The 27,912-nt window shown below is 37.7% G+C and overlaps 1 protein-coding gene across 2 annotated transcripts in view; it reads right to left on the bottom strand.

Annotated features, from left to right (window-relative positions):
* NELL1 (neural EGFL like 1) overlaps window positions 1-27,912 on the bottom strand; it is an 862,938-nt gene that overhangs the window by 27,287 nt on the left and 807,739 nt on the right. For both annotated transcript variants that reach the window (XM_036862585.1, XM_036862586.1), the window contains one exon: window positions 19,791-19,984. In XM_036862585.1, coding sequence (XP_036718480.1) covers window positions 19,791-19,984 — 194 coding nt within the window. The remainder of the gene's footprint in view (window positions 1-19,790; window positions 19,985-27,912) is intronic.

Below are 27,912 nucleotides of genomic sequence, written 5' to 3'. Positions count from 1 at the left end.
TGTGATCCAAACACAACACTAAAGAGTCATCAAATCTCAAGGGAAGACAACGAAAGAGAAAGGGAAGAAAAAAGACCTACAAAAATAAAACCAAAACAATTAACAAAATGGCAATATAAACATACCTTTTATTGGTGATTACCTTAAATGTAAATGGATTAAATGCTCCAACCAAACGACATAGAGTGGCTGAATGGATACAAAAACAAGACCTGTATATATGCCGTCTACAAGAGACCCACTTCAGACCTAGGGACACATACAGACTGAAAATGAGGGGATGGAAAAAGATATTCCATGCAAATGGAAATCAAAAGAAAGCTGGAGTAGCAATATTCGTATCAGATAAAATAGACTTTAAAATAAAGAATGTTACAAGAGACAAGGAAGGACACTACATAATGATCAAGGGATCAATCCAAGAAAAATATAGAACAATTGTAAATATATATACACCCAGCATCGGAGCACCTCAATATACAAGGCAAATGCTAAAAGCCATAAAAGGAGAAATCCACAGTAACACAATAATAGGGCGGGCTTTAACACCCCACTTGCATCAATGGACAGATCATCCAGACAGAAAATCAATAAGGAAACACAGGCCTTAAATGACACATTAGACCAGATGGACTTAATTTATAGAACACTCCATCTGAAAGCAGCAGAATACACTTTCCTCTCAAGTCCACATTGAATGTTCTCCAGGATAGATCACATCTTAGGCCACAAATCAAGCCTTGGTAAAATTTAAGAAAAATGACATATCAAGCATCTTTTCCAACCATGATGCTATGAGATTAGAAATCAAATACAGGAAAAAAAACTGTACAAAGCACAAACACGTGGAGGCTAAAAAATATGTTACGAAGCAACCAATGGATCACTGAAGAAATCAAAGAGGAAATCAAAAAATACCTAGAGAAAAATGACAATGAAAACATGACTACCCAAAACCTATGGGACACAGCAAAAACAGATCTAAGAGGGAAGTTTATAGAAACACAATCTTACCTCAGGAAACAAGAAAAATCTCAAACAACCTAACCTTACACCTAAAGCAAGTACAGAAAGAACAAACGAAAGTGAAAGTTAGTAGAAGCAAAGAAATCATAAGATCAGAGCAGAAATAAATGAAATAGAGGTGAAGAAAACAATGGAAAAGATCAATGAAACTAAAAGCTGGCTCTTTGAAAGATAAACAAAATTGATAAAGCTTTAGCCAGACTCATCAAGAAAAGAGGGAAAGGGCTCAAATCAATAGAATTAGAAATGAAAAAGGAGAAGTTAAAACTGACACCACAGAAATACAAATGATCATAAGAGACTCCACAAGCAACTATATGCCAATAAATGGACAACCTGGAAGAAATGGACAAATTCTTAGAAAGGTACAATCTCCCAAGTGTGAACCAGGAAGAAATAGAAAGTATGAACAGACCAACCACAAGCACTGAAATTGAAACTGTGATTAAAGAATTCCCAACAAACAAAAGTCCAGGACCAGATGTATTCACAGACAAATTCTATCAAACATTTAGGGAAGAATTAACACCTGTCCTTCTGAAACTCTACCATAAATTTGCAGAGGAAGGAATACCCCCAAGCTCATTCTATGAGGCCACTATCACTCTGATACCAAAACCAGACAAAGATATCACAAAAATGAAAATTATAGGCCAATATCACTGATGAACATAAATGTAAGAATACTCAACAAAGTACTAGCCAGCCGAATCCAACAATACATTAAAAGGGTCATACACCATGATCAAGTGGTATTTATCCCAGGGATGCAAGGATTCTTCAATATCTACAAATCAATCAGTGTGATACACCACATCAACAGCTGAAGAATGAAAACCATATGATCATCTCAATAGATGCAGAAAATGCTTTTGACAAAATTTAATATTATTTATGATTAAAAAAAAACCCTCCAGAAAGTGGTCATAGAGGGAACTTTCCTCAACATAATAAAGGCCATATATGGCAAACCCACAGCTGACATCATTCTCAATGGTGAAAAGCTGAAAACGTTTCCTCTAAGATCAGGAACAAGACAAGGATGTCCACTCTCACCACTTTTATTCAACATAGTTTTTGGAAGTCCTAGACAGGCAATCAGAGAAGAAAAAGAAAGAAAAAGAATCCAAAATGGAAAAGAAGTAAAGCTGTCATTGTTTGCAGATGACATGATACTGTACATAGAATATCCTAAAGATGCTACCAGAAAACTACTATAGCTTGTCAGTGAATTTGGCAAAGTTGCAGGAAACAAAATAACACTCCAAAATCTGTAGCATGTCTATACACTAACAATGAAAGATCAGAAAGACAAATTAAGGAAATAATCCCTTTTACTATCACATCAAAAAGAATAAAATACCTAGGAATAAACCTACCCAAGGAAGCAAAAGACTTGTACTCCAAAATTATAAGATGCAGATGACAAAAAATAAATATGATGCAAACAGCTGGAAAGATATACCACGTTCTTGAATTGGAAGGATCCATTTCTCAAAATGAACATCTACCCAAGGTCAACTACAGACTCAGCACAATCCCTATCAAATTACCACTGGCATTTTTTTCAGGTCTAGAACAAAATATTTTCAAATTTGTATGGAAACACAAAAGACCCCAAATAGCCAAAGGAAGCTTGAGAAAGTAAAATGGAGCTGGAGGCTCTGAGTCAGCCTCCCTGACTTCAGACTATACTACAAAGCTAGAGTAATCAAAACAGTATGGTATTGGCACAAAAACAGACTTATAGATCAGTGAAACAGGATAGAAAGCCCAGAAATAAACCCACGCACATATGTTCAATTAATCTACAATAAAGCAGGCAAGAATATACAATGGAGAAAAGACAGTCTTTTCAAGAAGTGGTGCTGGGAAAACTGGACAGCTACATGTAAAAAAATTAAATTAGAACATTCCCTAACACTATACACAAAAATAAAATCAAAATGGATTAAAGACTTAAATGTAAGGCTAGATACTATAAAACTCTTAGAGGAAAACATAGGCAGAACACACTGTGACATAAATTGCAGGAATATGTTTTATGATCCACCTCCTAGAGTAATGAAAATAAAAACAAGTGGGACCTAATTCAACTTAAAAGCTTTTTCACAGCAAAGGAAACCATAAACAAAATGAAATGACAACCCACAGAATGGGAGAAAATATTTGCAAACGATATGGCTGAAAAGGGACCAATCTCCAAAATATAGAAACAGTTCATGTAGCACAATATTAAAAAACAAACAACCAGATCAAAAACTGGGCAGAATATCTAAATAGACATTTCTCCAAAGAAGACATACAGATGGCCAAAAAGCACATGAAAAGATGTTCGACATCACTAATTATCAGGGAAATGCAAATCAAAACTTTAATGTGGTATCACTTCACACACGTCAGAATGGCCATCATCAAAACGTTTACAAATAATAAATGCTGGAGAGGGTGTGGAGAAAAGGGAAGCCTCCTACACTGCTGATGGGAATGTAAATTGGTACAGCCACTATGGAGAACAGTATGGAGGTCCCTTGTGAAACTAAACAGAGCTACCATATGATCCAGCAATCCCACTCTTGGGCATATATCCAGACAAAACTCTAATTTGAAAAGATGCATGCACCCCAACGTTCATTGTAGCACTGTTTACAATAGCCAAGATATGGAATCAATCCAAATGTCCATCGACAGAGGAATGGATAAAGACGATGTGGTACATATATACAATGGAATATTTGCCACAAAAAAGAATAAAATAATGCCATTTACAGCAACATGGATGGACCTGGAAATTATCTCATACTAAGTGAAGGAAGTCAGACAGAGGATGACAAATATCATATGATATTGCTTATATGTAGAAACTAAAAATATTGATACAAATGAACTTATTTATGAAACAGAAACAGACTCATAGACTGAGAAAACAAATTTATGGTTACCAAAGGGGTAACATGAGGGCGGAGGGATAAATTAGGAGGTTGGGATTAACACATACACACTACTATATATAAAATAATCAACTAGAACCTACTGTATAGCAAAGGGAACTCTACTCAACACTCTGTAATAACCTATATGGGAAAAGAATTTGAAAAAGGATATATGTATATGTATAGCTAAATCACCTTACTCTACACCTGAAACTAACACATTGTAAATCAACTATACTCCAATATAAAATAAAAATTAAAAAAAGAAAAAATATAAGGTGTAGGAAGTAATGATGTAGAAGTTACACCAAGTTATCCTGAATATCTAGCTAAGATAATTAATGAAGGTGTCTAAACTAAGCAACAGGTTTTCCATGTAGACAAAACAGATTTATATTGGAAGACTCTAGGACTTTTATAACTAGAGAGGAGAAGTCAATGCCTGGTTTCAAAGGACAGGTTGACTCTCTTGTTAGGGGCTAATGCAGCTGGTGACTTCAAGTTGAAGCTAATGCTCTACTACCATTCCCAAAATCCTAGGGCTCTTAAGAATTATGCTAAATCTACTCTGCCTGTGATCTATAAATGGAACAACAAAGCCTGCATGAGAGTACATCTGTTTACAACATAGTTTACTAAATATTTTAAGCTCACTGTTGAGACCTTCTGCTCAAAAAAAAAGAGATTCCTTTCAGAATGTTATTGCTCATTGGCAATGCACCTGGTCACCCAAGAGCTTTGATGGAAATGTATAATGAGATTAATGTTATTTTCATGCCTACTAATACAGCATCCATTCTGCAGCCCATGGATCAAGGAGTAATTTTGACTTTCAAGTCTCATTATTTAAGAAATACATTTTGTAAGGCTATAACGCCATAGACAGTGATTCCTACAATAGACCTGGGCAAAGGAAATTGAAAACATTCTGGAAAGCATTCACCATTGTAGATGCCATTAAGAACGTTCATTTGTGATCCATGGGAAGAGTTCAATATAACATTTTGAGTATGGAAGAAGTTGATTCTAATTCTCATGGATGACTATGAAGATTTAAATACTTCTAGTAGAGAAAGTAACTGCAGATGTTGTGGAAATAGCAAGAGAACTAGAATTAGAAGGAGAGCCTGAAGATTTGACTAAATTGCTACAATCTCATGATAAAGCTTTAATGAATGAAGAGTTCCTTCTCATGGATGAGCAAAGAAAGTGGTTTCTCGAGATGGAAATCTACTTCTGGTGAAAATGCTGTGAAGGTTTTTGAAATGATAACAAAGGACTGAAAATATTCCGTAAACTTAGTTTATAAACCAGCAGCAGGATTTGAGATGGTCGACTCCAACTCTGAAAGAAATTCTGTGGGTAAGATGCTATTAAGCAGCATTGCATGCTACAGGGAAATCATAAAAGTCAATCAATGTGGCAAACTTCACCGTTGCCTTATTTTAAGAAACTGCCACAGCCACTCCAGCCTTCAGCAACACCACCCTGACCAGTCAGCAGCTATCAACATCAAGGCAAGACTCTCCAACAGCAAAAATATTATAACTCACTTAAGGTTCATATGATGGTTAGCATTTTTTAGCAATAAAATATTTGATATATACTTTTTTAGACTTAATGCTATTGCACATTTAATAGACTCCAGTACAGTGTAAACATGATTTTTATATTCAATGAGAAACACAAAAATTTGTGTGACTCACTTTATTTGCTTTATTGCTGTTGTCTGGAAGTGAACCTCTAGTATCTCTGAGGTATGCCCATAATTAGAAATGCAAATTGTTGTGCCCTGACCCAGACCTACTATATCAGAAAGTTTGAGGGGTAGAGTCAGTAAGGAAAGTCTCACAAGGGATTCTGTGCAAGAAAAAGTTTGAAAACCTCTGATGGAGAAACAAAGTAACCAAGTCCACTGGGGAATTAGTATGGCATAACCCTCAAGCTCCTGCACTGAAAAGGTAGGGTTTGGAACTGCACAGGAATACGAAGTCAGGGGAATAAAAATGTAGCCTGTTCTTCAAAGGACCCCTAGAGTATTGAAGGCAGAAGTAAACCTGCCAATATGTTTATCTTTCAAAGAAAAGGAAACACAGGGGCAGAGACCAAGATGGCAGAGTAAGAGGATGCCAAACCCCCCATGCACACATCAAAAATACATCTACATGTGAAGCAGTTCTCAATGAAAACTAACTGGAGACTAGTAGAAATAATCTCTTACAACGAAGGTTGTAAGAAAGAGTCACACAGTGTCAGGTAGAAAGGGAAGAGAAGTTATAAGGTCAGTACCTGTTCCCATGGGAGGGTACTCAGACGAGGCGGGGAATCCTCCCTGGGAGTGAGTAGTTAGAGCTATATATTGGGTGCCTCAGCCCTGAGGTCTGACAAGGGGAAGACAAAGCCCATGGGATGGTTGGACAGCCAGTGGAATTAACAGGAGGTCTGTAGGAAGTCTGGACTCCATTTGTGAGGAAGGTGCACATTCTTGGTTACTCCTGAAACAAGGTGAAAAGGGTGGATTGAAACTGCACTGGATTCTGGCTGTTTCCTGAAACCACCCCAGTACATGCCCCAGCCTGAGTTGGGCACACTCTGGCCTCGCTTGCTTCACAGTGCAGCTCCACACTGGGGTAAAGGCTCAGTTTTGAGGGACATAACTGGGTATAGGCGGGAACAGGGAGGGAGCAGCCATTAGTGGTGCTTACCAAGGCAGTACTTTGGAAGTGGTCCCAGACATCAGTGCTGGGACAGCCCATCCCTAGACCCAGGCTGAGTGCTCACACCAGCCCCACCTGCTCTTTGGTGCAGCTCCACACTAGGATGAGAGCTAAAGCAGCTGAAGAGAGAGCTTAGCTGTGAAGGAAAAAGGCAGCTCAGTCCCAGTGCAGGATCTGAGCTGAGTGGGGGCAGTCGTTTCTGGCCCTTATGGAGGCAGCACATCAGAAGAGGTCCGGGACTCTGACTGGGTCCAGAGGTACCACAGCCCATGCCTAGACCCACAGAGGGCACCTGCTCCAACCCTTCTTGCTCCAGCATTGTTCTCCTCTGGAGTGAGAGTGCTGGTATTAGGAGGGGAAAGAGCATACACATAGAGGGAATGGAGCCAGCTCATATTCGAACCTCAGGGCTTCTGCTCCAGCAACTTGGGACTCGATCCCAGACCCAATAGGGTGGTGCTGCCCACTGAGCAGAGGAGAAGCCCTAGATCACACTTGGCTCTGGCCCTAGCAACTTCATCTCCAGACCCATATCCTACCAATGTGTTAGTTTCCAGCACATTCTGGTGAAAGACATGACTCATGCTCATGTCAGATCCAGCTCTCCCACTAAAGCCACTGGACACATGTAGACTGTATAGGGATGCTCTCACAGAAGGACACTCCTTCAAGACCCCAACAGGTAACTCTTTCACCTAATTTCATAGAGATAGAGAAAGTTAAGCAAAATGAGAAGACAGAGGAATTTGTTTAAACTGAAAGAATAAAAGGAAACCCCTTAAAAAAAAACTAATAAAAAAGAGACAAATAATTTACCAGATAAAGAGTTCAAAGCATAAATAATAAGAATGCTAACTGAAGTAGGGAAAAAAATAGATGAATACAGTGAGGATTTTAACAAGGAACTAGAAAATATAAAAAGTCATTCAAAACCAAAGAATACAATAATTGAAATAAAAACCACACTATAAAGAATTAACAGCAGACTAGGTGTTACAGAAGAACTCACAGTGATCTGGAAGTAGAATAATGGAATTACCCAATCAGAACAGCAAATAGAAAACAAATATAAAAAATAGAACAGTTTAAAGGACCTCTGAGACAATATCACATGTTCCGACATTCACATTACAAGGGTCCCAGAAGGAGAAGAGAGAGAAAGGGGTTGAAATTGTATTTGATGAAATCATGGCTGAAAACCTCCCAATCCTGAAGAAGGAAACAGTTATTCAGGTATAGGAAGCACAGAGGGTTTCAAACAGATGAACCCAAACAGATCCACACTAAACATATCATAATTGAAATGGCAAAAGTTAAAAATAAAGGGGCAATGCTAAAGGCAGCAAGAGAAAAACAAACAGTTGTATACAGGGGAACTACCACAAGGTTATCAGCTGATCTTTCTGTAGAAACATTGAATATACCATGTCACTCCCTTCTGGCCTTCAAAGTGCTGAAGGGGAAAAACCTGCAACCTAGGATACTCTACCTAGAAAGATTATCATTTAGAATAGAAGGAGAGATAAAGAACTTCTTAGACACGCAAAACTACAAAAGTTCATCAACACTAAACCAACCTTAGAAAAAATGATAAAGTGTCTTCTCTAAGTGGAAAAGAAAAGGCTATTACAAGAAGTAAGTATTGATAGGAAAGGAAAAGTCCCAATAGTAAAAGCAAATTTAGGTAAAGGCTGAGGATCAACCACTAAAATAAGCTAGTACAAAGATTAAAATACAATAAAAAATTGTAAAATCAACTGTATAATAATCAATGAAGGGACAAACATAAAGATATAAAGTGTGATATCAAAAATACAAAATGTGGGAAATAAAAAATGTAGATCTTTTAGAATATGTTTGAATTTAAATGACTACCAGTTTAAAACTAGTAAATATAGGTCAACATATATGAATCCCATGGTAACCACAAATCAAAAAGCTACCATCATTATACGAAACTAGAAAGGAACACACATATCACTATAAGAAAATCATCAAACTACAAGGAAAGAAACTAAAAGAAGAAGGAAAAAATAGAGAATAACTACAAAATCAACCAAGAAACCATTAACAAAATGGCAATAGGTACATATCTATCAATAATCACTTTAAATGTCAATTGACTAAATGCTCCAATGAAGTACATAGGGTGGCTGTTTGGATAAAAAAACAAGACACATTTATATTCTGTTTACAGGAGACTCACTTTAGAGGTAGCAACACACACAAACTGAAATTTAGGGAATGGGAAAAGATATTTCATGCAAATGGAAATGACAAGAAAGCTAGGGTATCAATACTCAGATCAAATAGACTACAACAAGTCCATAACGAAAGACAAAGGGAATTATATAATGATGAAGGGATCAATACAAGGAGAGTATAACATTCATTAATATATATGCATCTAATACAGGAGCACTAAATATATAAAGCAAATATTAACATACATAAAGTTAGAAACTGATAATAATACAATAATGAGTAGGGGACTTAACACCCCACTTACATCAATGGACAGATCATCCAAACAAAAAAATCAATTAGGAATCAGTGGTCTTAAATGACATTAGACCACCTGGCCTCAATATTTATACATAGGACATCCCATCCAAAAACAGCAGAATACACATATTATATATAAGTGCTGTGGAACATTCTCTAGGATGGATCATATACTAGGCCACAAACAAGCCTCAACAAATTTAAGATACTAGAAATCAATTACCTGAAGAAAAATGGGCAAAGCACAAACACGTGGAGACTAAACAACACGCTACTAAAAAACCAATGAGTCAATGAAGAAATTAAAGAGGAAATCACAAAATACCTTGCTATAAGTGAAAATGGAAACACAACTCTCAAAAATCCATGAGATGCAACAAAAGCAGTCCTACAAGGGAAGTTTATAGCAATACAGGCTTACCTCAACAAACAAGGAAAATCTCCAATAAACAACCTAACCTACCATCTAAAGGAATTAGAAAGAGAAGAACACACAAAACCCAAAGTCAGCAGAATGAAGGAAATGATAAAGATCAGAGAGGAAATGAATAAAATAGAGGCCAAACAAAATAATAGAAAAGATCAATTAAACCAAGAGATATTTTTGAAATGATAAACAAAATTGATAAACCTTTAGTCAGACTCATAAGAAAAAAAGAGGACCCAAATTAACAGGATAAGAAATAAAAGAGGAGAAACAACAATTGATATCATAGAGATACCAAAAAAACCCAATAAGAATGCTATGAACAGTTATATGCCAACAAATTGGACAACCTAGAGAAATGGACAAATTTCTAGAAACACAACCTTCAAAGACTGAATCAGGAAGAAACAGACAATGTGAATAGACTTATTAGTAGTAGTATAATTGAATTTATTAAAAAACAAAACAAACAAAAAAAAACTCCCAGCACAGAAAAGTCCAGGACTGGATGGCTTCACAGGGGGAATTCTACCAAACATATAAAGAAGAACTAATACCTATCCTTTTCAAACTATTCCAAAAATTGAAGAGGAGGGAATACTTGCAAATTCATTCTATGAGGTCAGCATTACCCTGACACCAAAACCAGACAAAGACAGTACAAAAGAAGAAAATTACAAGCCAATATCTCTGATGAATATAGATGCAAAAATTCTCAGCAAAACGATGATACATCATGATCAAGTACGATTTATTCCAGGGATGCAAGGATGGTTCAATACTTGAAAAATCGATGTGATACGCCTCATTAACAAAAGGAAGGATAAAAATCACATGATCATCTCAGTAGATGTAGAAAAGGCATTTAACAAAATTCAACATATATTCATGATAAAAACTCTCATCAAAGTTGGTACACAGAAAACATATCTCAACACAATAAAAGCCATTTATGACAAACACACAACTAAAATCATACTTAATGGTGAAAAGCTGAAAGCCTTTCCTCTAAATTCAGGAATAAGACAAGGATGCCCATTCTCACCACTTCCATTTTACATAATATTGTAAGTCCTAGACACAGCAATTAGACGAGGAAAATAAATAAAAGACATCCAAATTGGAAGGGAAGAAGTAAAACTGTCACTAGTTGCAGATGATAGGATACTATATATAGAAAACTCAAAAGTCTCCATCAAAACACAATTAGAACTAATAAATGAATTCAGTAAATTTGCAGGATACGAGATTGATATACAGAAATCTGTTGCTTTTCTATACACTAATAATGAACTATCAGAAAGATAAAATTTAAAAAATCCCATTTGAAATTGTATCAAACAGAAAAAAGTACTGAGGAATAAATTAAATTTAACCAAGGAGGTGAAAGACATATACTCTGAAAACTATAAAATGTTGATGAAGGAAATTGAAGAGGATAAAAATAAATGGAATGATAGTCTCTGTTCCTGCACTGGAAGAATTAATACAGTTGAAATATCCATTCTAGCCAAAGCAATACGGATTTAACACAATTTTTCACAGAACTAGAACAAATACTCCTAAAATTTATATGTGACCACAAAAGCCTCTCAATTGCCAAAGCAATCTTGTGGGGAAAAAAAAAATAAGAGCAAAGCTGGAGGTATCATACTCTCTATACTAAAAAGCCACAGTAATCAAAAGAGCATGGTACTGGCACAAAAACAGACACATAGATCAACTGAACAGACTAGACAGCCCAGAAATAAACCCATGTACTTATGATCAATTAATCTATGACAAAGGAGGCAAGAATATACAATGGGGAAAAGACAGCCTCTTTAAGAAGTGGTGCTGGGCAATCCCAATACTGGGCATATACCCTGAGAAAACCATAGGTCAAAAAGAGTCATGTACCAAAATGTTCATTGCAGCTCTATTTACAATAGCCAGGACATGGAAGCAACCTAAGTGTCCATCATCGGATGAATGGATAAAGAAGATGTGGCACATATATACAATGGAATATTACTCAGCCATAAAAAGAAATGAAATGGAGGTATTTGTAATGAGGTGGATGGAGTTAGAGTCTGTCATACAGAGTGAAGTAAGTCAGAAAGAGAAAAACAAATACAGTATGCTAACACATATATACGGAATCTAAGGGAAAAAAAAAAAAAAAAGGCCATGAAGAACCTAGTGGCAAGACGGGAATAAAGACACAGACCTACTAGAGAATGGACTTGAGGATATGGGGAGGGGGTGGGGTGAGATGTGACAGGGTAAGAGAGTGTCATGGACATATATACACTACCAAATGTAAAATAGATAACTAGTGGGAAGCAGCCGCATAGCACAGGGAGATCAGCTCGGTGCTTTGTGACCACCTAGAGGGGTGGGATGGTGAGGGTGGGAGGGAGGGAGATGCAAGAGGGAAGAGAAATGGGAACATATTGTATATGTATAACTGATTCACTTTGTTATAAAGCAGAAGCTAACACACCATTGTAAGGCAATTATACTTCAATAAAGATGTTTAAAAAATAAAAAAAAAAAAAAAAAAGAAGTGGTGCTGGGAAAACTGGACAGCTACATGTCAAATAATGAAATTAAAACATTTCCTCACACCATATGCAAAAACAAACTCAAAATGGATTAAAGACCTCAATGTCTTTAATAACCGTAGAACTCCCAGAAGAAAATATAGGCAAAATATTCTTTGACATAAATCATAGCAATATATTTTTTTGGCTCTGTCTCTTCAGGCAAAGGAAACTAAAGCAAAAAAGAAAAAAAAATGAAATGGGACCTATTGCACAGCAAAGGAAACCATTGACAAAACAAAAAGATAACCTTGTAAATGGGAGAACAGGATAGAAAGCCCAGAAATAAACCCACACACTTGTGGTCAATTAATCTATGACAAAAGAGGTAAGAATATACAAAGGAGAAAAGACAGCCTCTTCAATAAGTGGTGCTGGAAAAACTGGACAGCTACATGTAAAAGAATGAAATTAGAACATTCTCTAACACCATACACAAAAATAAACTCAAAATGGATCAAAGACCTAAATGTAAGGCCGGACACTATAAAACTCTTAGAGGAAAACATAGGAAGAACACTGTCTGACACAAATCACAGCAAGATCTTTTTGGTTCCACCTCTTACAGTAATGAAAATAAAAACAAAAATAAACAAGTGGGACCTAATTAAACTTAAAAGCTTCTGCACAGCAAAGGAAACCATAAACAAAATGAAAAGACAACCCACAGAATGGGAGAAAATATTTGCAAACAAAGCAACCAACAAAGGATTAATCTCCCAAATATACAAACAGCTCATGCAGCTCTATGTCAAAAAAAACAAAAAACTGGGCAGAAGATCTAAATAGACATTTCTCCAAAGAAAGCATACAGATGGCCAAAAAGCACATGAAAAGATGTTCAACATCGCTAATTATCAGAGAAATGCAAATCAAAACTGCATTGAGGTATCACTCCACACACATCAGAATGGCCATCATCAAAAAGTCCACAAACAGTAAATGCTGGAGAGGGTGTGGAGAAAAGGGGACCCTTTTGCACTGTTGGTGGGAATGTAAATTGGTACAACCACTGTGGAGAACAGTATGGAGGTTCCTTAAACAACTAAAAATAAAACTACCACATGATCTAGCATTCCCACTCCTGGGCATATATCTGGAGAAAAACCATAATCTGAAAAGATACCTGCACCCCCAGTGTTCATTGCAGCACTACTTACAATAGCCAAGACATAGAAGCAACCTAAGTGTCCATCGACAGAGGAATAGATAAAGAAGATGTGATACATATATACAATGGAATATTACTCAGCTCTAAAAAGAGAATGAAATAATGCCATTTGCAACAACATGGATGGACCTAGAGATGATCACAATGAGTGAAGTAAGTCAGACACTCATATATCACTCATATGTGGAATCTAATTTTAAAAATTGATACAAATGAACTTACGTACAAAACAGAAACAGTCTTACAGATACCAAAAACAAACTTACCGTTACCAAAGGGGAAACATGGTGGGTGGGAAAAATCAGGAGCTTGGGATGAACATACACAGACTACTATAAATAAGATAAATAACCAACAAGGACATATTATAGTACAGGGAACTCAATATTCTGTGATAACCTATAAGAGAAAAGAATCTAAAAAAGAATGAATATATGTATATGTATAACTGAATCACTTTGCTGTACACCTGAAATTAACACAACATTGTAAATCAACTATACTGCAATAAAATTTAAAAACAAACAAAAAATCAAATCAGACCTAATTCAACTTAAAAGTTTTTGCACAGCAAAGGAAACCATTGACAAAACAAAAAGATAACCTAGTGAATGGGAGAAAATATCTGCAAATGTTATGACCCATAAGGAGTAATATGCAAAATACATAAACAGCTCATACAATTCAATTAAAAAAAACAATTTAACAATGGCAGAAGACCTGAATAGACATATTTCCAAAGAAGATATACAGATGGCCAACAGGCACATGGAAAAAATATTCACCATCACTAATCATCAGAGAAATGCAAATCAAAACCACCATGAGATATCACCTCACACCTGTTCAAATGGTTACAATCAAAAAGTCTATAAATGATTAATGTTGGCAAGGATGTGAAAAAAGGCAACCCTAGCACACTGTTGGTGGGAATGTAAATTGGTACAGCAACTATAGAACATTGTATAGAGGTTCCTCAAAATACTAAAAATAGAACTACCATAGGATCCAGCAATTCCTTTCCTGGGTATATATCCGAAGAAAGTGAAAACACTAATTTGAAAAGACAGATGCACCCCAAAGTTCATAGCAGCATTATTTTTAGTAGCCAAGATATGGAAGCAACCTATGTCCATCAACAGATGAATGGATAAAGAAATGTGATATGTATATACAAGGGAATATTACCTCAGTCATACAAAAATAAAATGAAATTCTGCCATTTGCAACAACATGGATGGAGCTAGAGGGTATTATGCTTAGTGAAATAGGTCAGACAAATGCTCTATGTTATCACTTTTATGTGGAATCTAAAAAATAAAACAAATGAGTATAACAAAACCAAAACAGACTCACAGATATAGACAACAAACTAGTAGTTACCAGTGAGGAGAGGGAAGGGGGTGTGTGTAACATAGGGACAGGGGATTAAGAGATCCAAACTACTATGTATAAAATAAATAAGCAACAAGGATGTATTTTGCAGTACAGGAGAATACAGCCATTATTTTATAATAACTTTAAATGGCATATAATGTGTAAAATATTGAATCACTACTGTATAACTAAAACTAATACAATATTTTAAATCAACTATACCAGTAAAATATTATAACAAGACACATATAGTGTAACAACTCACATTTTTCCCTATGGATTCTCTACTACTAAATATTTCTAAGAACAAGAATTCCACACATACAGGGAAGTATTTGTTATTATTAACTGATAAATAAAAATGAATAAAAGCGGGAAAAAAAGAAAGGGAAACAAAACCTTAGGGCTTGCACAGCCAACTCCTGCCATCAAGAACACCCTAGACAGGAAGGTATTGATAATGGTGCTGGTTAAGTTCTGAGAGCAGAGCAGAGCAGAGCAAAGCAAAGCATTTTTATGAGTAGACTGAAGGATTCTAGAAGTCTAAGATCTACCCTGGCCCCAGGCACAGGCTGACTCATCCCTGTTCTTCACTCTCGGAGTGAGTGCCATGCTGAGAATGGCAGGGCTATTTTACTGTCAGCTCCTTGCAGAGAGGGTTATTCTCTCCTTACCTGAAGGAAAAGCATGAAGCCTTTAGTTTCCCTACTGTGGCCACCTTCCTCAGTTTCTGGGCAAAGGCTTATTATATGAGGCCAGATCAAATGGCCGGTATTCCAGACAATTTCAAGGCAAAACAATCTTCTACACTTTACCCACCTTCCTTGTCACAGCTCTTTGGCCCTGACTTTAATATGAATGGTGGGTGACTGCTTATGGTATCTATTTCTCTACCCATCTCTGTAATTCCCAGAAAAACTCAAGACCTGGTTTTGCTCAGGTCTTCAGTATTATATTTACTTTCAGGATGAATGCTTTTCTTTTTAGTTCACCTTTCTTTTTAATTAAACAAAAATAACAACAAAACAGAAAAACAAAAACAAACCCTCTGAATGAAGCACAGAAATGAAATCTGGCCTTTATAGCTTTTCTCTTTCTCCCACTGGATTTCCCAGCTACTAATGATAGTAGTAGTAGCAGGTAAAGGTGTAGGTAGAGGAGGAATTGCAAATCCTGTCTCTTTACTTGAAACTGGCACCTCAATTCTTTTCACCCAGGAAAATGGGCAGCTAAGTTTCCAACATGTCACTCTGAAGCTTTTTTCTGCCTACATTATAAGAACACACATAGCCACAGAGGCTGAGGGTCTGACATCATCATTCATCAGGACCCATCATTTTACTTCTGTGTTATCTCCCATGTGATCTTACCTCTCTTGCCTCTTTCAGGTTCTCACCTTTACTTTCCTGAACCTTTACTTAAGCCTAAGTGGTATCTCTCCATTTAGCCTTGATCTCCCCAGTCTGTCCATCATGCTGTCAATCAGACCATGATTAGGCCACACCAATCCTAAATGAAAAAATCTCTCATGATCCTCAGCTGCTCACAGGATGCAGTCTAAATTCCAAAGCTGGACTCCATGCCCGGCCTTTATCTCCAGGCTCATCAGCAGTTATAACCTTCCCATACTCTTCTTGCTCCTGATATTCTAATCTCATCATTCACTTCATATTTCCTTTAATATATATTGTTATGCTTCTGCTTCTTTGTTCTTGTTTTCCCTCTGTTTGGAGTTCACCTTCCCCACACCTCTACTTGGATAAATGTCTCATCCTTTAATGTGTCATTCAAAGTTCACCTACTCTATGAAGTCATTCTCTATTCCTTTCTGCATCCTCCCAGAATAGAGCATACTTCCCCTTGTATGTTCCCTCAACAAATAAATTGTTCATGACTCTACCATGGCATGACAGGTGGTTAATTGTGTATCCATTTCCCCATTCATCTCCATGATCTCCAATATAAATGTAACCACTCATACTAAAATGCTGCATTTCCTAGAAACTAATAAAGCTGAGACCACTCTGTCTTTCCATGTAGTACAGATAGAAAATAAAAATGTCTCCATAAGGCCCTGGACAAATTTATGAAAGGAAAAGCCACAGATGGGTATCTATGAAAAGAAATTGGGCTGGAACTAAGATTTAGGGATCAAGCCCAGTGAGAGAACCATTTTTCACTCTGGGTTTCTGTGATCTGGATAATGCTGGAGGAACGTGGGTTCCAAACAATTCAGCAATTATTCTGTGCCTAATCAACTAAGTGGTCTAAAGGTGCACAAAATCATTGCCACTGTCAAGGAAGCACATGGCATCTAAACAAAGCCCAAATCCATGCTAGCCTAGCTTTATCATTGAACTCCATTCAGCTGTGGACATGTTTCAAGGCTTCTTTTTTCCATTGGCATGAAACATTAGCTAACCTGATGTACTGATTCTCAAGGGGGAAAGAACTTTGACTTTGCTTCTTTCAACAGTATGCCTTGACCCTTTGTTGGCTTGTGTGATTCTGCTTGTGTGATTCTTTTTTATTTGAATTTGAAACATCAAGGGTATGACTGAAAAGCTAGCACTTTATATCTTAACCTTGATTTTATCTTTTAGCCTCTAAGATGATGCCATTATAATAGTTCACTTTGATGCTTAAGTACTGGAAATATTTCTTATCAAATCAGAATAGAATACTTACAACTGAAAATAATGGAAACAAACAAAGAGGATCACAAATAAGTTCATTTTTTGAGGATGATCTACAGAATTTGATTCAGGGTTTCAGTTCAGCTCCTAAAGCCAGATCTCCTCCCCATCCACAACCTCTTGGAAGCTATGCTACTAACGAGTAATTATTTTTTAAAAAAGACTTATGTAGAGAACTCTGCCCAGTACTTTATTCATAAAGGAGTGCAGTGGTGGTGGAGGTGCATTATATTAACAAAATAAGAGGACAGGAATTGTTCCTTTCCTGTGGCAATGTCACAGTCTAATTCCCAGAAGTCTTTGGAGCTACTTTAGGTGTCAAAGCAGAATAAGTCAACTTAGTCTGCTTGGATTATTATTAGCCCCATCAATTAATGAAGCTTTGGAAAATTTTTAATGATTGGTAAGTGCCCTGCTTTATCATGGGCTTAAATAAAACAACAACTGAAAAATAAATTTTGGTTTCATACTGGTCAAGACTCAACTAAAGTCCCTTGCCTGTTCCAGGTACTGGGGACCCAGAAAGCCTAAGAAGGATTTGGGGTCAGGTTGTGAGCCTCCTCAAAGGTGTAGAAAAACAATATTTTCTAGAAAAGAACTAGCAAAGGAATTCATCTTCATTTTGCTGGCTGAATGGAGACCTAATTGCCAACCTCTTCCATAAGCCTTTCTCAACTATCCTAACCCACAGCAAGCTTTTCTGTCTCTCAAAAATTTTGCTCTGGGAATTCCCTGGCAGTCCAGTGGTTAGGACTCTGCGCTCTCACTGCGGAGGGCCCAGGCACAATTCCTGGTCAAGGAACTAATCCCGCAAGCTGCGCGGCATGGCCAAAAAACCCCAAAACTTTAGCTCTGAGTCAGTGCCACATGTTTAAATACTGTACTTAATAACTTGAAAACTTCTTGAGAGGATGTCCTACCCAGTCATTAACATAGTACTGAGTTGAGCGTTGAGCTCAGCCAAGTTGGATTGACTGATTACTTAACTGCTTTTTATAAATGTCAACAGATGTCATCTGTAGAGGGTTACAGGACATGTAGCAAGATGAGAAAACTATAAAGTTTGGGGCAAGCAAGTAGAATTCAAATCCCAGCTTACACATTTATACCTTGTGATATTAAGCGCACATTACTTCCCCTAAAACTTAGAAACTCAGTTTCTTCATCTTTCAGAGTTGTGCTATATTAAGTGGGATGCTGTCGTTAAATTACAGGATGCTTGGCATAGAGGAGGTAGTTAACAACTGGGGGCAATGGACCTAAGTTTAAATGTGGGGAACTATATTTATGTATACGGGGGAAAATGGGTGTTATGGGCTAATGATTTAAACACCTAGTAAAACAGCTGTTCTAAATAGCTGCCCCCAGGTCTGCTGCAGGTGTGACAGACTTGAAGGCAGGTGAATGAATTGGGGGACTTTTCAAGGTTCATTTCTACTGTGTTTCCAGGGAACACTCAGAGTTTATCAGGAGACCAGCTCTCTACAAGGCTACTAAGCAAGTAATTTCTCAGAGTTCCCATGCCCGTAAGCCAAAGATTAAACAGTCCCATCCCCATGAGACATAAAAATACAAGGTAAGAGCTACAGGAAAGCAATATCAAAGGAAATTGAATAGGCAAGATCAACAAAAGAAGAAATAAAGCACAAGGAAATCAAACACTGTAATAGGCCCATTTTGCAAAGCATAAAGCAAAACTAGTCGATGACAGAATTTTGTTTTCAGAAGCATTAAACTCACTTCCAAACAACTTAATGTAAGGAATAGCCCAGCACTGAGAACGACAAAGAAGACATCATTTGGCCAGACGGTCTCGTACTATCATTATTGTGTGTTCAGAATGTATCAGAAGCCCACCTGTCTCTGACCACTGCAAGCAAGTGTCTGAGCCTTGCTTTTCTGGATGATGTCACCAGAAGAGTGAGCAAGTTCGTGCAGGTGATCATTTCAGAGAAAGAGAAGTTTTAATCAGCAGGACTGTAGAAGTGAGGGTTGAGGGCTCATTAAAGCTCTCACCCAGCTGACCTGAAAGGCACTGCCAGCCCTCAGCGGGAGGACTGGCATCGGCTTTTCTGCCCTGCTCCCCCCGTGCTCAGCAGTCTCTTTGCAACCCTATACCTCACTTTTCATTCCAAGCAGGTCTGCCTGCCACTCAGCAGCATCATTAGCTGTAGCTGGGATTAGAGCAGGCGAAGTCTTTTCAGGAAATCGCGGGAGACCCATGACTCAACCACCTGGGGGAAAGACATGGGGAGGGACAGCAGAGGGGGAGGGAGAGCAGAGGGGGAGGGAGAGCAGAGGGGGAGGGAGAGAAAGAACAGTGACGATCTCCGCTGCACCACATCAGCCTCACCTTGCAGGAACAGACAGTACACCTGTCTTCTTTCAGCGTCCACACCTGCCCATTGTGCTTCAGTCCTCCTTCATGAGGGCAGTCACCAGAGCAGGAGGGCCCAGAGGGACAGAGGCAGTCGAAGCCCCCTGCCAGATTGATGCAGGCAGAATCATTCCAACAGGTATGAGTTCTTAAGGCACATTCATCAATGTCTGCAATAAAGAAAGCATGGAGCTTTAGACTCCAGTCAAGATGATCATTAGAAAATAACCATCACTTATAATAGCATTAGTGAACATTACTGAGTGTTTGCCTTGTGCCAAGTACTGTGCCAAGCTGTTCACATGCATTATCTCATCTACTCTGCAAGGCAGCTAATGCAGCTGAGGCTCATATAAGTTAAATAACATGTTCACTGTCAGATAGCTAATAAGTGGTCAGTCTGGGACTCAAACCCACAGCTGTCAGACTCTAATTACTAAATTATCCAGGAGCAACTCTGAACTGCTTTTAGGGTATTCTCAAGAACTATACCATCCAGAGGCCATAAATACTGCTAATTCGTTAACAGTATGGATACACCCATGGAGATCTGGGTCTTACAGAAAAGGTGTGAATAGATTAGTCACTGAGTAGGAATGCGTGGGCAATTAAGGCAAAAGGAGTGAGCAATTAGGGCAACCCTGAGCCAATTAGGCTGCCCCCAGATCCTGGGGCCAAGGTTGAAAGAAAAGGAAATAATTCTTGGAGGATGCCTTGCCTAATCAAAAACTCACCACCCTAAGGGCTAGCAACAATTTTGCTCACACAAGAAAACATCTCAGAGCTACAGTTAGGATATGGCATGAATGCTGATGAAAGACACCATATATTTTGCTGTTTTTCATTGACAGCCAAGTATGGAAGGAAAACATAAATCCAGTAGCCCTCCCTGACATTCAGGGCTCTGGTGACCTTAACATCTCAAACACATAGCTGTCCAGCCCTGGTTTGAGTCCTTTCCCTGCAGACAGTCTATTACTGCACAAGGCAGCCTATTCCATCTTTGAATAACTCTTCTAGAAATGTCTTACTTTTGAATTATAGTTTTCTCAGGGTATATGCCCAGTAGTGGGATTGCTGGGTTGTACGGTAGTTCTGTTTTTAGTTTTTTAAGGAACCTCCACACTGTTCGCCATAGTGGCTGTATCAATTTACATAATTCAAATAGAGTCATGTACCACAATGTTCACTGCAGCTCTACTTACAATAGCCAGGACATGGAAGCAACCTAAGTGTCCATCCACAGATGAATGGATAAAGAAGATGTGGCACCTATATACAATGGAATATTACTCAGCCATAAAAAGAAATAAAATTGAGTTATTTGTGGTGAGGTGGATGGACCTAGAGTCTGTCATACAGAGTGAAGTAAGTCAGAAAAAGAAAAACAAATGCCGTATGCTAACACATATATATGGAATCTAAAAAAAAAAATGGTTCTGAAGAACCTAGGGACAGGACAGGAATAAAGACGCAGACGTAGAGAATGGACTTGAGGATATGGGGCGGGGGAAGGGTAAGCTGGGACGAAGTGAGAGAGTGGCATGGACATATATACACTACCAGATGTTAAATAGATAGCTAGTGGGAAGCAGCTGCATAGCACAGGGAGATCAGCTCAGTGCTTTGTGACCACCTAGAGGGGTGGGATAGGGAGGGTGGGAGGGAGACGCAGAGGGAGGAGATATGGGGATATATGTATATGTATAGCTGATTCACTTTGTTATAAAGCAGAAACTAACACACCGTTGTAAAGCAATTATACTCCAATAAAGATGTTAAAAAAAATAAAAAAGAAATGTCTTCCTTACATTGAAATAAAATATATTATCTAGTAACTTCTACTTAGGCACTAGTTCTGAGGTCACTCAAGGACAGTCTACCTGATTTTTCTTGTGACAATTTTTAAGGTATTTGAAAACATTAGCAATTTGTCTATCATGTCATTTGTCTTCTCCACTGATTAATCTACTGCCAAGTCCTTCAAATATCTTTCAGGTGACAATGTTGAGTTCAACACATTTTTACAAAAAGTCTGCCATGCACCAGGGTTCTTTGCACACTGGTGCTACAGATGTTGGCAACGACTTATAAGACGTTGTCCTCATGAAGGTGATAAAGGAGGAACACAGCAGTACATATATAACTGTTGGTAGGCTACTGAATGGTAGGCTTGACTCCTATGGTAGGTGAGAATAGGAACAGTATAAATTAACTTACTCTTCATCCTAAAATTCATGTTAAATATGTATTGTAGGCATTTGTTTAAGAATTATGGAACTAAATTACAGAAAAAATAGTTTAAGTGCCATTTCCCCCTAAAGTGCTCAAAGGCATAATATCAATTTTGCTGCTAATATATATATATATTTATAATATACTATATACATAGTTTCAAAGTTTTCCAGAGTTCTTTTTCACAAGTCATGTCATATAATTGCAGGATAGGAATAGTTATTTTCAGTTTACAAAAGAAGAAACTAAGTTACAGAGATGGCTAAGTGGTCACACAGCTAGTATCTGTTAGAGCAAAGACTGTGTTCTGGGCCTTCTGAAAGGTGCACTGGAGTTCTTTCCACTATACTGTGCCAACTCAAGGTCTAAAGTCTTCTTTCAGCATACTAGAATATTCTGTGGTTTTATATACTTTCAACTAATTTGCCCTCTAGATATTGCAACTCATTTTCAAAGATAAAATATTACATGGATCCTCTTCAGCATTTTTAGCTGAAATTCTGAGAATGATACGATACGATTACTCAGTCAAAGTTTGCTAGAATTTAAAACTATTGTGACTTAAAAATAATGGAAACAAATGACCTATCTTCCCTTACTGACTGCATGCACTATATTGGTATAAAACTTGGCTTCACAGCCGTGGTACAAAGTAGAAGATGTTAAGGAATTCCAACAATATTTCTAAGACCTAGTTCATTATAAGATTTATTTATTTTGTCTTTGTTCTACCAATTGTAGCCTCAGTCAAGATATTTAGTTAATGAATAATTATTCCTCCTTTGAAAACTGTGGAAATGATCCCAAATTATGCTATCTAGATTCCAAGTCAACTACAATCAGACCTCAATTACTTCCTCATTATTCCTGGTCAACACATATGACCATATGGTGCTCCCGCCTAGAAGCCTCTCTCATCTTCCCAGCCTTCTTCCTCTACTTCAATTCTTCCCAACAAAAAGTAGCATCGAATGCGGGAGTCAGGAGGTCACTCATGTTCGAAACCAAACTTCCACTTAATTGAGTGCTTACTATGTACCAGTCATTTTGCACATCACACTGTATGTCCTTGGTCACATTATTAAGTCTCTCTGACCCTCAATTATCAACTGTATAAAACCATACCCACCTAATCTATTGTCTTTTGAAAATAAAACCAGATAACATAATAAGTACTCAAAAATATTTGTGTCTTGATTTAATGAATGTGAATGATTAAGACCAAGTTCAAGCCCTACCTCTTCAGTTAAGCATCTCCCAATATGATGCCAGTTTATAGTAATTATTCACCTTCTCTGAACACTCATTGCAATGACAGTTGGCGGTACCTGGCTTACTGTTTAGGTATATGCTCTCTTGGAACAATACTAAAGTGGTATGTTTGCATTATTCTCACTCCTCAGTTTTTGCTGAAAGTAACAAAACATTGTCTTTTACTTCTCTCATCACATTTATAATCCAGTTTGTATCTCTAGGAGATACAGATAGAGAGTAACTTGATGATAGCTAGCTAGGGGGCTCATCACATATATATAAACATAAAAATAACATTCAGATTTCTCTGAACTCAGTTCAAATTTTCATCCTTATCACCAGGACTATTGCATTAGTCTCCTATCTGGTCTCAACTGACTCCAGACGCTTCTCACTCTAATTCAGTGATTTTTTGGATTGTGGGCACAATGGAAATATTTGGAGATTGTGGGCAAAATATAAATATTTGGCGAGCCTTTTAAAAGTACTGGAGCCCAGGCTCACCACCACTAGAACTGGATTTAATTGACATAAATTAGGATCCAGACATCTGGGCTCTGTTCAGCCAGAGGAGAATCATTGCTCTAAATACCCTCTACAGGGTAGTGGTGTTCTAAAAAGCAAACCTGTCCATGTCATTCCTCTGCCTGCCACTTCTCTGTGGTTCTCTGATGCTTATAATAGAAAGTTCAATCTCCTGGCATACATATAAGCCCCGATTTAGTACTTCATTTGTTAACCTTCTGTCTTTTCCCCTTTCTCTTCAAAAGCAATTGGTGACCCACAAACAGACCATGGTGTTTCCTCTGCCTGTGCCTTGGAACATGCCTTTTCTAATTATGGGAGTACTCCCCCCACCCATCTCTGTTTCTTAGCCCCTATGGAATGGGTGGGGTGTAAATTAATTGATAAGGTAAGCATTTCCCTTCCTGTGTTATCTTCACTCCCATGCATTCTTCAAGATCAAGACCAAGCATCACCATCCCTCATTCTGCAAGACAGTCACTATTGACTTTTTGCTTTCTCTGTACCTTGCACACACACAATGCTATCCTTGCATTCATCTCTTGGGAGCTCCATGTTTAATTTATCCATGGCTCATAGATAGATGGTGAGCTCATTGAGGGCAGGGACTAAATCTTTTTCCTTTTTCTCTTCTCAGTACCAAGTACAACAGAATATACTGTGGATGTGCAATGTATTTATTTAACTTACTTAAATCCAGGAATTTTACAGACCAATACTACTATAAAGCCGTCAAAATTTGGTCTTTGGGGTGTTCAGTAAGCATAAGGCACAACCACAACCCTTCCCTTCAGGGAACACATTTTATTGTTGACATTTCATCAGGAAAAGCTCTTGGGTCTAGTTCAAAGTACAATAAATTCAGTGTGGTTTCAGTAGTAACCACACTGAAATAGGAAGCCCACCTTTCCTCCTCCCTACACATCCCAGTTTCCTGTCAAATGCTTAAGGGGACAAGGGCAGAGAAAGACTCATCAACAAATCACCCCAGGAATTGTCTGGAAGATTAATTTCAACAGATCCACAACCAGTGGCTACAAAAGGATCTTTAATTTATGGTCTCCTCTAAAATAACCTCTAAATTGTCAATTAATGCCCAGCTATAATATGCTATTTTAACATTTGTTTATTTTGCATTTACAAAGTTACAAACATATTGGCACTGTTTTCCTCTCATAAATTAAGAAACCTGAGCAAAAAGATGAACACACTTAGGGTGCACAATAAAAACAGGGTTCAAAACCTGGATTTGCTTTTGCTGCTGCAGAATGAAAAGATTTCACAGTTGAATACAGGACCATATTGCCTACAGAATTCCATGTAATTGCTTTACTTATGACGCAGAAATCTAATTCTGCTTCCATGCAATTTAACAGATTTATGGAAAGCCAGATGTTAGCAATTATGGAAACTGACATTATTCATATTCTTGGTAATACAGACCTGTTTGCTCTGCACAAAGCCAGCTTAATCTATTATACATATCCCAAGGCATCCAAAGGGAAGAGGCACCCTATTTACATATTGCAACTGTTGTTCTCTGCTGAGCAAACACAAAGACATTCACCCATGATACTTACCCAAATCATCAGACAGGCCTCCAATGACAAAGAGGCAATGAAACAAAAATCAGGCAAAATATTCCATACTCAAATCTATACCCATTAAAGTATACTTGTTTTTTCTTATTGTAAGTAATGGCTCTCTGTGATTTCCTTGTGTTTCTCCTTGTAAATTCATTATTTAAATGCCCCATGCTAGGATGAGAACATTTTCAATAAAATCCCACAGCTAGGCTTAAATTGGAACTAATTTTCTTGCACTGACATTTTCACAATTTCTGAAAACTATTATTATTGTACTCAATTTTGCCTAAAAAATATCTAGTTGTGCCTAGACGATCTGCTTTGTTCTTTAATTTTAAGTTCTTAGGTTACTTGCACATGTAAAAAAAAATACAATTCAGAGATGTTTATATCAAAAGCAATCAAACCAATCCCAACCTAGCCCCAAACAATTTTCCTAACCTTCAAGAAAAAAAGGCTCTGCAGAACTTTTAATAGCATAACAACTGTAATGGTACCTGCCTCAGGAGCTGAAACTTCTACAAGTTGATTTCAGAGATCAAGGGAAACAATTTTTTCCAATGGTTTGGTAGCAGTTAGGTCAAAGGAATGACCTTTTCCATTACCCCATCTTCTTCCTTGAATAACTTCTGCAACACATCTAGACTTACTTTCAAACATCTAGACTTACTTTCAAACTCCAGACAGGTGATATGTCAGAAAACAAAATTTAACCTGGGGTTTGAATATCCAGCTGTGTGTGTTCTGACTTGGAAATCATTACCAGACATTAGCAGCTCGGAAATGAGAACAGAGCTTGGGGGTTTATTAATGATAGACAAGATAGAGCACAGATGCCGCTCCCATAGCTAAAGCAGCATTGCTTCTCTTACAGTGGCAGAGAGAAAACTGCAGGGGAAAATATACATACTGCACATCAGCAAAATAAGTGAAAGAAGCAAGCAGAGAAAATCTGAGGTCTGAGATGGCTTGCAAAATACAAGGCTGATGAGATTTTAAGCATAGGAGGTTTCAGGCCCAGAACAAGAGAGGTGACAGACATGCTCTGTGTGTGCCAGTCACATCACACTTTGGTATCACATTCCCTTTCGAGCACAGACTATTAAGAGTGGGGCTAAAAAAAAAAAAAAAAAAAAAAAGAGTGGGGCTGACATACTTAGGACACATCAGAAGAGGTCCACCAGCATAGTGAAGGGCTCAAACTCATCTCAATTGAATGAAACATGAGGTGTTCAGCCTGAAAGGTAAAGACTGAAAGAAGAGATCAGTGAGCTATAGTTTTGTCTATTTGAGATGCTATCATGTGTCTCTTAGGAAGAAGTTCCAACGTCCCTCCAGCGTTAACGCTTCAGTCTTTATAGTTCCAGCTTCCAGCCTTTCTTGAGTTAGGAAGAAACCTGTCCTTGTGGTGTTTCTTTATTGCTCAGTGTGTAATTGTGTTTTTCTCCAATGAGTCTTCTCCTTTTCCTTTAACTGAGCAGACTCTGAGCAAAAGAAAGGAACACTTTGTCTCAGCTCACTCTTTCCTTATCTCTTCCTTAAATCCAGGTCTTATGTCCTAGGGCCTACAACCCGCAGCTCCCTCCATTTATGCGTCTTTGTCCTCTCCTAAATATTTGCAAGCTTCCACGTGACTCTCTTTTCAAAGCCTAAATCCTAAAGGTTCTCATGATCATCAGTTTGCAAAAGCATTACCCTTCATGTAAATGTTGTTATTTTATTTCAGTCTAAGAGCTCTCTACTTGATCCTTGTGGGATATGATGTTGTCTTATTTATCCTATTACCTTTTCATTCATCCAGTCACTAATAATCAATCATCAATCACTTAACTAATTACACACATTTATTGAGCATCTACTCTGTCTTAAACATAGTGCTAAACACCGGGGATAAAATGGGCAAAGGATACAGCCCTTTAAGTAAGGACCTTATAGTCTTCTCCCATTTTTAAAGTTATTAACATTTTCCAAGGTTCCATCTCTGGTCATTGGTTCTCCTTCTCCTCAATGGAAGCAGTATAAGATACCAACTTAAAGCTTAAGCTTTGGAATTCAGCAGCTGTGGGTACAAGTTAACATGACCTGTTGTCCCAATTTGCCTGGGACTGAGGGGGTCCCTGAGATAGGTGACTTTCAGTGATAAAACTGGGAAAGTTCTAGGCAAATGGAGCAAATAAGCCAACTGCATTCCAGTCCTACCCCTGCAACTTATTTACCCAACATCTGGAAATTTTACCTAACATCTCTAAGCCTTAGTCCTATCATTTGAAATTGTGGATAAAAAAATACGCCCTGGGATAATCTGGTAATTTGAGTAAGCACATAATACAATGCTTATCATATAGTAATTGTTCAAAAATGATTAGCTGTTGTTATTGTTCTTGTTTGTATTATTTTTTTTCTCTCCTGGATTTCATCTCAGCTTATGAATTCCATTGCACTATCTCTTCAGAATATACCTGAGCTCTTATTATGCAGCCAGCCCACACCTTCATCTG

This window comes from Balaenoptera musculus, chromosome 8 (assembly GCF_009873245.2).
Source record: "Balaenoptera musculus isolate JJ_BM4_2016_0621 chromosome 8, mBalMus1.pri.v3, whole genome shotgun sequence".
Classification (NCBI taxonomy): Eukaryota; Metazoa; Chordata; class Mammalia; order Artiodactyla; family Balaenopteridae; genus Balaenoptera; species Balaenoptera musculus.
This window is presented reverse-complemented; position numbering and strand designations above follow the sequence as displayed.